This window comes from Pelmatolapia mariae, linkage group LG18 (assembly GCF_036321145.2).
Source record: "Pelmatolapia mariae isolate MD_Pm_ZW linkage group LG18, Pm_UMD_F_2, whole genome shotgun sequence".
In the NCBI taxonomy this organism is placed as follows: Eukaryota; Metazoa; Chordata; class Actinopteri; order Cichliformes; family Cichlidae; genus Pelmatolapia; species Pelmatolapia mariae.
The window spans coordinates 30146958-30158924 of NC_086243.1; the positions used below are offsets into that span (position 1 = coordinate 30146958).

At 39.6% G+C, this 11967-nt stretch overlaps 1 protein-coding gene across 1 annotated transcript; it reads left to right on the forward strand.

Moving 5' to 3' along the window:
• Positions 1 to 403: 403 nt before the first annotated feature.
• LOC134617322 (tripartite motif-containing protein 16-like) lies at positions 404 to 2459 on the forward strand. The gene has a single exon (XM_063462532.1). The coding sequence runs from the start codon at positions 425 to 427 to the stop codon at positions 2093 to 2095; it is 1671 nt and encodes a 556-aa protein (XP_063318602.1). The 5' UTR covers positions 404 to 424; the 3' UTR covers positions 2096 to 2459.
• Positions 2460 to 11967: the final 9508 nt, after the last annotated feature.

Sequence of the window (11967 nt, forward strand, 5' to 3'; positions counted from 1 at the left end):
CGCTTTCATTAACTCATCTATATAAAGCATTTTTTTGAGGGTACAGAAGCCGTGGTAGTTTATCTCGAAACAACAACTGTAATCTCCATATATTTCAACTATTTCCTGGGAAAAAAAACTGTGAACTTTAACCTCAAAATAAGTAGTTTTATCTTAAGGAGGCTCTAATACTTTGTAATAAACAGACCACACCCTGGCTCTTGTCACTGCCAGGATATTTCTTTAGTGCCTCCCTTCACAGATGTGTCTGTATCAGGATGGGTCTAAACAACATGGTGTAAATGCAGTTGCTGGTGAGCCTCATTTCCTGTAGGAGGTGAACAAGAGCAGAGGTCTGTTTCCCTTCAGAGCACAGAGGTTGTTTCTGTTCAGAGGAAGTGAAACTGTCTGACAGTCACTGAGAGACGGTGAAACGGCACAGCACATGAATCAAATGGACCAAACAAAATTCTGCTGTTCAGTCTGTTTGGATCTACTGAAGGATCCGGTGGCTATTCCCTGTGGACACAGCTACTGCATGAACTGTATTAAAAGCTTCTGGGATGAAGAGGAAAAGAAGAAAATCTACAGCTGCCCTCAGTGCAGACAGACTTTCACACCGAGGCCTGTCCTGGTGAAAAACACCATGTTAGCAGATTTAGTGGAGGAGCTGAAGAAGACTGGACTCCAAGCTGCTCCTGCTGATCACTGCTATGCTGGACCTGAAGATGTGGCCTGTGATTTGTGCTCTGGCATGAAGCTAAAAGCTGTAAAATCCTGTCTGGTGTGTTTGGTCTCTTACTGTGAGAAACACCTTCAGCCTCATTATGATGTGGCTCCATTAAAGAAACACAAGCTGGTGGAGCCCTCCAAGAAGCTCCAGGAGAACATCTGCTCTCGTCATGATGAGGTGATGAAGATGTTCTGCCGTACTGATCAGCAGAGTATCTGTTATCTCTGCTGTGTGGATGAACATAAAGGCCACGACACAGTCTCAGCTGCAGCAGAAAGGACTGAGAGGCAGAGAGAGCTGGAGGTGAGTCGACAAAACATCCAGCAGAGAATCCAGGACAGAGAGAAAGATGTGAAGCTGCTTCAACAGGAGGTGGAGGCCATCAATCAGTCTGCTGATCAAACAGTGGAGCACAGTGAGAAGATCTTCACTGAGCTGATCCATCTCATCCAGAAAAGAAGCTCTGATGTGAAGCAGCAGATCAGATCCCAGCAGGAAACTGAAGTGAGTCGAGTCAAAGAGCTCCAGGAGAAGCTGGAGCAGGAGATCACTGAGCTGAAGAGGAAAGATGCTGAGCTGAAGCAGCTCTCTCACACAGAGGATCACATCCAGTTTCTACACAACTACCCCTCACTGTCAGCACTCAGTGAGTCTACAGACTCATCCAGCATCAATATCCGTCCTCTGAGCTACTTTGAGGATGTGACAGCAGCTGTGTCAGAGGTCAGAGATAAACTACAGGACATTCTGAGAGAGGAATGGACAAACATCTCACTGACAGTCACTGAAGTGGATGTTTTACTGTCAGATCCACCAGAGCCAAAGACCAGAGCTGGATACTTAAAATATTCATGTGAAATCACACTGGATCCAAACACAGCACACAAACAGCTGTTATTATCAGAGGGGAACAGAAAAGTAACAGCAGTGAAACAACAACAGTCTTATTCTGATCATCCAGACAGATTCAATGAATGGTGTCAGGTCCTGAGTAGAGAGAGTCTGACTGGACGTTGTTACTGGGAGGTGGAGTGGAGAGGGGGAGCAGTTTATGTAGCAGTCGCATACAAGAATATCAGCAGAGCAGGAAGTGGGTATGAGTGTGTATTTGGACATAATGACAAATCTTGGTCATTAGATTGTAACAACAGCAGTTATAAATTTCGGTACAACAACATCCAAACTCGTGTCTCAGGTCCTCGTTCCTCCAGAGTAGGAGTGTACCTGGATCACAGAGCAGGTATTTTGTCCTTCTACAGCGTCTCTGAAACCATGACTCTCCTCCACAGAGTCCAGACCACATTCACTCAGCCGCTCTGTGCAGGACTGAGGTTTTACTATGCTGTACTTGGAGCCACTGCTGAGTTGATTAAACTGAAATAGACTGAAGTCTTTCATATTGTGGGTTTAAATCTGTATTTTAGTTTCATTTTATTTTCTCTCCATCATTTCTGCACAGAGATCAGCTGTCAGTCAAACATTATGGGTGGTACCTCCACATCTTCTAGTTGTTCTCTTGATGTTTCTGAGTTTTTAAAGGAGATCTTTCCTGTGACTGTTTATGGAGGCTATCACTGCTCATCATCATTTTCATTTACTAAAATATTTCTCCACATGAAAATGTAAACTTCTCTATCCTCTAAATGTTTCTGGAATATTTGTATTGAAAAATGTCGACATTTCTCTTTATGAGTATGGCAGACCATGTGTGTGTGTGTGTGTTTGTTTTTGTCAAAATCATCAAAGAAATGAGGAAAAACTGATTTTAATGAATGAATTCATATATTGTGTTGATGTTTTATTGTGTGAATAAACTGGAAGGTTTAACTATAAATCAAACTTTGAACAAAGTCTTTTCTTCTGTCTTCATTCCAGGATCTCACTCAAATCTGATGCAGAAAATATGAAACTAATCTGAGAGAATAACTGAAGCAGTTTTCCTCCTGAAGCATCACAAAGTTCAGAGTTCATGTTTAGAGCAGAAGATTCAGCAGTCGCTCTGTGACCTTTCAACTTTCTTCACTAAAACAGCTTCATTACAGAGAAACAAGTCACATGTTCTTGATGTTCTTAAGTCCTTTCAGATGTTTGTAATGGTCCTTGAATGCAGCATCAGTGTTACAGGTTGTGACTCCTGTGAACAAACTGACACAGTGTGATATTACACATATTTAAATCTGTCTTTACTGATGATGTTGAAGCTGCTGAAGGCTCAGTGAAGTTTTGTCTTCCTGCAGGTTAACAAGTGAAATGTGAAAGTGATGCACAAAACAAGAGGGCGCCTTCATCCTGCTAACAGGGATGTAGAGGAGGTTAAAGCACCTCAGCTCAGTTTGTCCACATGTTTTACATTCTGCCATGTTTTTAGGCTGAATAAAGCCTTTATCATAAAGTGCATTGTGTCATAGATCATTTTGTGTTATAAAAATGATAAGAATTATTGTAATATTGATATAGCACCAGGTTCAGTTACCTTTACATAAAAATTGATGGTAGAATTTTCCTTTAAGGAGCAACTTTTTACTTTAAGTACATTTCAATAAGGAGAGATCATCAGAAAGAATGAACATGATTTATTGATGAACTTACACAGAAGCTTTATTTCAGAGCCTGAACTTTTTTTTTTTTTTTTTTTTTTTTTTTTTTTTTAAACTCCTAGTTGAGTAACACGAGTATTTGTACTTCTACTTAAATACAGAATGTCTGCACTTTTGCCACCTCTGCTTTTTGGTAGCTCCAGGAATGAGAACAGAGAGAAGAAAGAACTATAAAAAAAAAAAAAAAAAAAAAAAAAAAAAAAACCCCACCTACATTGACAATTGAAGTGGATTTATGAACTTTACATTTAACAGATCTAACAAAGAAGCTGAACACAGCTGTTACTGTCGGGTGTCATGTGAGGGCTGTGTGCAGGCAGGAGTGGTGATATGAAGGACCCAAAATGCAGACTCATGGAAACATGAACTCAAAACAGCTTTAATGCTGAACTCAAAAGGGTAACAAAACTAAGAATATAAAATAAGCTTACTCAGACAGACCACACAGCCAGATGAGGATGGATAAAGGTAGATCACAACACAGACCAAAGAGAACACAGGGCTTAAATACACAGAGGGAGCAATCAGGGAATGGGAAACAGGAGGGAAACACAGCTGGGGCAAATCAGGGCTAACGAGAACAGGAAAGCAAAACTAAATACGTTAACATGAGACACGGACTTTCAAAGTAAAACAGGAAACATAACACAGAGACGCAGACTTGACAAGGGGGTACAGCTGACAGGGGAGACAGCAACTAGAGAACACAGACATAAACCATAAGACAGAACTCTAGCAAAGAAACCAAAGACTAGAAATGATAAGTAATATCATAAACTCAAAACTCTGGGTCAACGACCCAGGCATCCTAACATCGGGTATGGAGGATTGAAGACAGCAGATGATGTTGTGGCAGAAGAGAAGATTCACACTGATGGGCTTCATCCATCAGTGTGAATCTTCTGTTGCCTCTACTGTTGTTAACAGAAAATGCAAATCAAAATTACTATTTTGTTAAATATGGGAAATGTTACCAACTATGTAGAGAATAATGGTGAGATGCAGTTGCACATCATCATCATCATGTGAACTGATTCCTGAACCGCTCGTCCTGCATCATCTTCAATTATCAAGCTCTGTCAGCATGATCTCCATGATTCCTGGGATGTATTCCTCATAGACCACCCTCAGGAGTTTCTGCAGTGTGTTTAGCTTCTGACTCAATATACACCACAGACCTGAATCAGACCCTTTAGGTTACACACAACAGAGCAGGTCAGTCAGGAATCTTTCTAATTACTTTTTAAATGGCAGCACTGCCACAGAGAAGCTTTTAAAAACCTGAAGAATGCTGCTGAAACTAGAGGGTTTATATATCAATAAGATTAATGATAACACACTTACCTAAAACAAAGGTAATGTAAAGCATATCATCAAAGAGTAACTGCCACAGGAAAACATGACTGTCAGTGAAGACATGCATCTGTCTGCTGCTTCTACCATGGCACCATATTCAGCACAGAAGACCACTTTGGTTTTGTCTCTCTAATTATGCGAGCTGGGACCACATCCTCACTTTAGGTTTGACAGCATTTCTAGTAGATAATGGCAGATGGCTTCAGCATGAACTGAGGCAGCGGTTTGGGGAAGGCCTCACATTATTAAACAACCCACAAACATAAAGCCCTGCTGCTGTCAAACTTTGTCATATAAACAAGTACAGAGAACTGTGCTGATATCTGGAGTGACAAAGCAAAGCAGGTACAATTACAAATACAGATATCAGTGTCACAGTAAAAAGCTTCATTTGAACATGAATTTAGTTGTGATGACAAGCTGAGACAAAAAGGTAATCACTTATTCCACTTCCTCCCCTAAAGTGGAACCTGCTCCCATCTGGTTCCCCCTCTCCACCTGCTCTAAAACAGAATAAATGTAAAGCACCCGAATCAGCACATGAAACCTAGAGTTGACTTAATGATGCTCACAGAAAAATATGTTTACCTCACAGATGTCTGTGCAGGTTCTCAGTCATCCAGCTCATGGTAGTCTAAGGAGCTGCTTAGGTTTACCTCACATGTGAGATCGTGTGCCTTGGAGTGCATTATGGACAGGAAAGTTTCAGGTCCATGAGGTGAGCATATTCTGGATGTGCAGAGATCACCTTATGCAAGTAGGACACAAACTTGCATGTGACTGCTGCCTGGATGTTACCTCATCCATAAATATTAAAGGATGGGCATAAACTTCCTGTCAGAAATGACTGAAGGTCCTGTGGGAAGTTTTCATCAATAAGTACAGTTTATGTACAGCAGTGGAACAGAAGCTGTTGTGGTCTTCTTGTCCTCATGTGCCAAACTACCATTTTATCTGTCTCTCCACCTTTTGCTCTTTATTTCTTTCCTCTGTGTGTGTGTGTGTGTGTGTGTGTGTGTGTGTGTGTGTGTGTGTGTGTGTGTGTGTGTGTGTGTGTGTGTGTGTGTGTGTATAGAGGTGGAGCCTCCTCCTGTATGAGCTCAAATTGTGGTCATAAATGTTTTGTACTTGTAAATCAGAATGCGTATATTTGTGCATCTGTTGATAAGAATTTGTGTGTACGTAAAAAAGATTTGTGTGTGTGTAAAAATATTTACACATGTTAAAAATTATTTTTGTTAAGGTCTGGTTACAGATACAAAGCAAAAAAACACGTGTGAAACTCTGCACTCAAGTTTCAACTTACAAGTACGAATTTTGACCCGATTTTTCATCCTTTCAGCTGATTGGTCAATGAGATGTCAATCACAAATTTAACTATCCAATCAGAGAACAGATGGGTTTGGCTGTCGGAGGGACGCTTTACTGAGCTGCAGGTCCTTGAAGGGTAATACAGTGAGAAAATAAAACAGACGGGAATTTCAGCTCTGACTCTATCTTTTTTCTAATTTCAACAGAAAATGTTATTTTTAGTATTAAGTGACGTCATCATCACTATAATCTGTTACTCACTGTGTCACCATGAAGAATATATTTATACTGTAAAAAGAAAAGCTAGAAAAACACTTTCATTAATTACACGTGATCTGTTTCTTCTTTTCACGACAGAGTTTTTTCCTGTTTTTATTCCCACTGATGCTTCTTTGTGAATAACTCAAAAACAACTGAAGTAATGCAGGTTCACTATAACCAAAACTCCAGACTGACAGCAAAACATGATGTTAGAAAATGGAAAATCCACAGCAGTGGAAAGTTCAGGAAGGTTTCTTCATGCTTCACAGGCTGATCAGCAGAGGATGATTTAAAGATGTGTGTGAAATGGAGTGTTACGATTGGTCAGAAAATGTGATGAATGTTAACTTTTATAAAGAAGAACAACACATTTAGTATTTTCATTTAAATATATAAATATTAAGTTGATTAAAAATCAAAGCTAACACTATGCCAGCTTCCAGCTTTGCTTGACAGGTGTAGAAAAAAACCTGATTACAGACACGAACTCCCAGAAAACTTAAAAGTCAACCAAACACATCCAAACTTTGAGCCCAAAAACAGCTGTAAACCTGTGTGGTTATTATAGTAAACACTGCAGTCTTTTCTCTGTATGTGTTACTTTATAAATAGATTTATTGTGAGCAACACGAATGTTAACAGATGGTGTAACTGTCCCTGAGACAGTTAAAATAAAGTTGTTTATTTCATGTTTCTGTCATAGATTCACGCTTAATTTAGTTCATTTATTTATAAGATAAGATGATAAAAGTGTAACATTAATTAAAAAAAAACATGTCTAAAATATTTGATTACAAAATATGGGTTTGTTAAATACGTAAAGTGCTGTAAAGTTTGTATGAGGTGGAGTTTGTAATTGTCACATGACCAGAGTTTGGTTGAGAGCACAACCATGGCATGGTGGAGCTAGCATGGATACATGCTGGATACATAGATGCATCTACAGCCTCAACGTTACTGTCATTCTGCATGTGGTCCAAGAGGCGCACACGGTATGGTTTCATGTATATTGTTTGTATAATGTTGCATACGTGTTCTACACTGGTAATAAGAGGACATTTTAGTGATATCCATTATTGTGCATTTTTTCTGTTCTGCTTGCACAAGACTGTTCATGGACACTGATATGAGAGACTGACAAGCTCAAAACATTTATGTTGTAAACTTTGTGTTTCTTCAGTTTTCACGGTGTCTGAAGACAATAAGAGTGAGAGAGAGAGAGAGAAATATATTTCCGAAGACATCAGTATGATGCGTGGCCATTCTTTGTTGGACCCCTGTAGTTACAGTGAAAACGTATCGCCAACGTGGCTGGAAGTTCGACGTTAGAAGCAGTGTATGTTCCAGAATAAGAAAAGAAGAAAGGTTCTTGACAGCACAGTGTGTGTAGTTCGAGAACACAGCGGAAAAGAAACTCAAAAAAGAGGAAACACCATTTTTGGCGCTTTGGACGGCAACGACCACGACTTCACCAATAGAGGGCGACATTGACCATCGTGAACTACAGCGCTGCAAATCTCTGCCGCTGCACACAGCAAGAACTGTATAATCCCTGGCAGCCTTCAAGGAAAAGATAACGGCTCTGCAGTCAGCGCCAGGTTGGGCTGTGATATATCCACAACTTCACGGATGTTAGTAAAGTTTGGAGAGGTCTATTAAAATAATAATTAATTTTGTATGAGAAAGGTACTGAGTTAAAGGTAACCAACCTGTCATTGTAGCCAAACTGTTCCCTTTTATTTTACAAGTGGTGTTGTTTAAAGTGTTCTAATAATGTTTAAGAGTTCAACTTAAACGAAGTATAACAAGGGGTGTAGTTAAGCAAATTGTTGCAAGAATCAGATTGTACTGAGAATTATATTTGCCAGGATCGCATGTACATATAGCAACAACTTGTTTATGCAGCAGGTTTGCTGAAACATGTACAATGTCAGTAAACACAGAAAAATCACATATTGAAGAATGCAGAGAACAAATTCCTGATTCCCTTAAGGAAGAGCTAAGTAGATTGAATGAACAATTGAAATTACAGACTGATGATGTTGAAAGGGAGAAATTGGAGTTACACATAGGTGATATTCATGCTAAAATAGAAATCAAGCAGATAATGTTGAAGAAGCCTGCCTCTAATACTTCAAGACTAGAGCCCAGGAAATCCTCAAGAGAGCGAAAGTTAACGCCCAAAATGCTAGAACTTAAGCAGCAAGAGTTTTCTCAGAAGGAGAGTAAATTTATCAAACTATATGAAAGTTAAAGCTACACGTTCCAAACTTAAAGATGAGTGCTCTGACCAAGAATTAGCTGACATGATGGATACTGTAGAAGGGCTGGAGACACAAGTGAAAAATACATACGAAGATATGAGATCGCAGTCAGCCCCTTCTACTGAGACTAGAAGAAAAATTGATTCCTGCACAGCAGTAACAGCGGACTTGATGAGAATACTTAAAGTACGTATGAGTGAAGTGGGGCAAGAAGAGTTTGATGCTAAGGCAGAAAATGCGAGACTTCGCATGGTGCTGGACAGAGAATATGCTCAGTCAATATTTGGGACTACAATCTCCCGACCTGCTGTACGTAGCTGCCGCTCAAGCTGTTTATCGGAGCAGCAAATCATCAATGCAAAAAGGGCAGAATGTGCTGCACAGCTTGCCGCGAAGCAAGCCTAGATAGAGATGGAGGAGGCTATTGCTACACAAAGGGGGGATTCTGGGAAGATGGCGGAGTGAGCGGTTCAACTTGAGTGGGCTCCGAGGCTTTTCTTGAAAATAACCTCCTTTATGTCATGACCGCAATCAAGTAAGCCGGAATTAGAAACAGAATAGTTATACTTCATCTCTAAGACTCAAAAATTTCCTCCCGGTGTTTCTCTCCATCACTTTTGGCCACCTTCTCTGAAGCTACGAAATGGCTAACATTAACAAAGATCATGGCTACCACCTAGCGGCTCTTCGGCAGGCGTGCGACGAAGAAGATATTGAATGGATGGAACAGCAGCACGACTTACCGCAAGACAAACCGCAAACTGATCGTCACCACACACCGGTTAAAAGTCCAAATCCTAAAAGAATGAAGGCTATCGAATCGCAGACGCAAAATGAAGTTTCAAACACAGTTCTCCTCAACGCTATCCAAAAACTGGTATGTAAATTCGACACCCAAAGTGAGCATCTAAAGAGTTATGAATTCCAGTTGCAAGAAAACACCGACGCTGTAAGAAAAGTAAAGGAGTCCGTGGATGCTAATACGGAAGCTGTTAAATCTGTGGTGGAGGATGTGAAGCGTATTAAAACGCAGATGGCGACGCTGAAAAAAGAGAACGAGGCACTTCGTGAAATGTGTCTGGAGCATGCTAGATACAAACGGAGATGGTCTTTGCTGCTAACTGGGGTTCCCGAAAAGGAGGGTGAGAACACAAGAGAGGAAATAATCGGAATTCTGACCAAGATAATTCCTGCAAACGCTGAGCAGCTGTACAACACAGTGGATACAGTGCATCGGCTGGGGCAGAAGGGACGAGTCGGTGACAAACCCAGGTTGATCGTCATACAGTTTGCCATGAGAACTGTTCGAGACCTAGTGTGGAAGATGTCCAAGGAGGCGAAGTTCTGCAAGGAGATGAAGATTCGGTTCAGAGAGGACTTTTGTAAGGAAGACAGAGAAGCCCGCAAACGTCTGTGGCCGAGGGTGGAGGAGGCAAGGAGCAGAGGGCTCAAAGCTTTCCTAAAGGAAGGATATGCTGTCATCGACGGTCGTCAAATCAAAGAATGAAAGAACTTTATAACGACTTGGATAAGAAGGTATAACTGTTCAACTACATTTAAGCAGGTAACTTGCTCAGTGGTCCTTAAATATGACTGAGTCTGTTAGTTCATAGGAGGTAAAACGTTCCATTGCCCTACTCTAGTTATTAAAGCACTCTCAAGCTATATTCAATGGTTCTTTCAATATTTTCTTTAAATGTTCGAGGTTTAAGAAATAACATAAAGCGTAAAGCAATTTTTCTTTTTTGTAAGGAACAGCCTAACACTAATTGTTTTTTATTTCAAGAGACACACAGTAGCGAAGATGATCATATATTTTGGAGAAAGCAGTGGGGAAGCGGTGATATTTATTTATCTCATGGTACCCCTCATTCAGCAGGAGTGGCTATTTTTCTACATCGTTTTAATGGAAGAGTTATTGATCATAAAGGTGATAAGGAAGGTCATTGGTTAATGGTTAACATAGAGTTGGATGATACTAAGTACATTTTAGTAAATGTTTATGGGTTTAACAATAGAGCCAAAAACCGGAAATTAATTTCTGATTTGGAAAAAATGATAGAAGAATGGAAGATCATTTATTCAATTGAAAAGGTTGTTGTTGCAGGTGACTTTAATATGGTACCAGATGAAAAACAGGATAGATTTCCTACTAAATATAACTCTCCTCATTTTAACCAAACAATATTGGATTTCTCCTGCTCCCTCAACCTAATCGATATCTGGCGTAGGTTAAACCCAGACAAACTGCATTACACCTGGAGTAATTCTGAACGCTCTCAACGCTCAAGACTAGATTATTGCCTAATAACTGGTAGTCTCTTCCCCCTGTCATCCAACTGTAAGATTCTTCATTCCCCTGTTACTGACCATTGTGCCATAACACTTTCAATCTCCCCGGATAATAGATCATCAGAACCGAAGAATTCTCACTGGAAGTTTAACAGTAACCTCTTAAGAAGCTCATCTTTCTGTATAAAAATTAAATCCTTAATAGGAGAGGTAAAAGCAATGGAGGATTTTTCTTCTACTAGTAAATGGGAGTGGTTCAAGTTTAATGTCAAAAAAATTGCCAGTCAAGAAGGAAGATTAATGGCTATTAAAAGGAGACAGAAACAGGCTGAAATTACCGCAGAAATAAGTTCATTGTGCAATTTATCACATCTGACAGAGGAAAATTCTATAGAACTAAACCAGCTGCAGTACAAACTTGATGAACTTTACATAGACAAAGCAAAAGGTGCCTTCATTCGTTCAAGGGCTAAATGGATTGAGGAGGGGGAAAAGAATTCTACTTATTTCTTTAATCTGGAGAAAACTAGACAAACAAAAAAAACTATAATGAAGTTACAAATTAATAATACCCTAACTGAAGACCAACAGACTATAAACAACTATATTACAGAATTCTATTCAGCCCTCTACTCTACAAATTATTCTACTTCGGAGACTATTTCTTTCTTTAGCTCTATCCATGAAAAAATTCCTCAAATTGACGCAGACTTTAAAAATCTCAATGAGTCTGAAATTACTTTAGCTGAATTGGATACTGTTGTTTCCCAAATGGCGAGTGGTAAATCACCAGGTCCTGACGGAATCACAATTGAATTTTACAGGTATTTCTGGAGTGATATTAGAGATTTATTACTAGAGGTATTTAACGAATGTATAAATGATCAAATGTTATCTCCAACTATGAAACGAGGAATAATTTCTTTACTTCCTAAACCTAACAAGGACTCTATCCTTCTAGATAACTGGAGACCTATCACACTTCTTTGCTGTGACTACAAATTGTTAGCTCATGTCTATGCCAACAGATTAAAAACAGGAATAACTCAAATAATAGATGAGACACAGTCAGCCTTTATAAAAGGACGTCATATCCATCATCATTCCCGTTTAGTATTAGATATGTTGGATTACAATCATTTAATTCCTCATGACAGCCTCATTTTATTTCTTG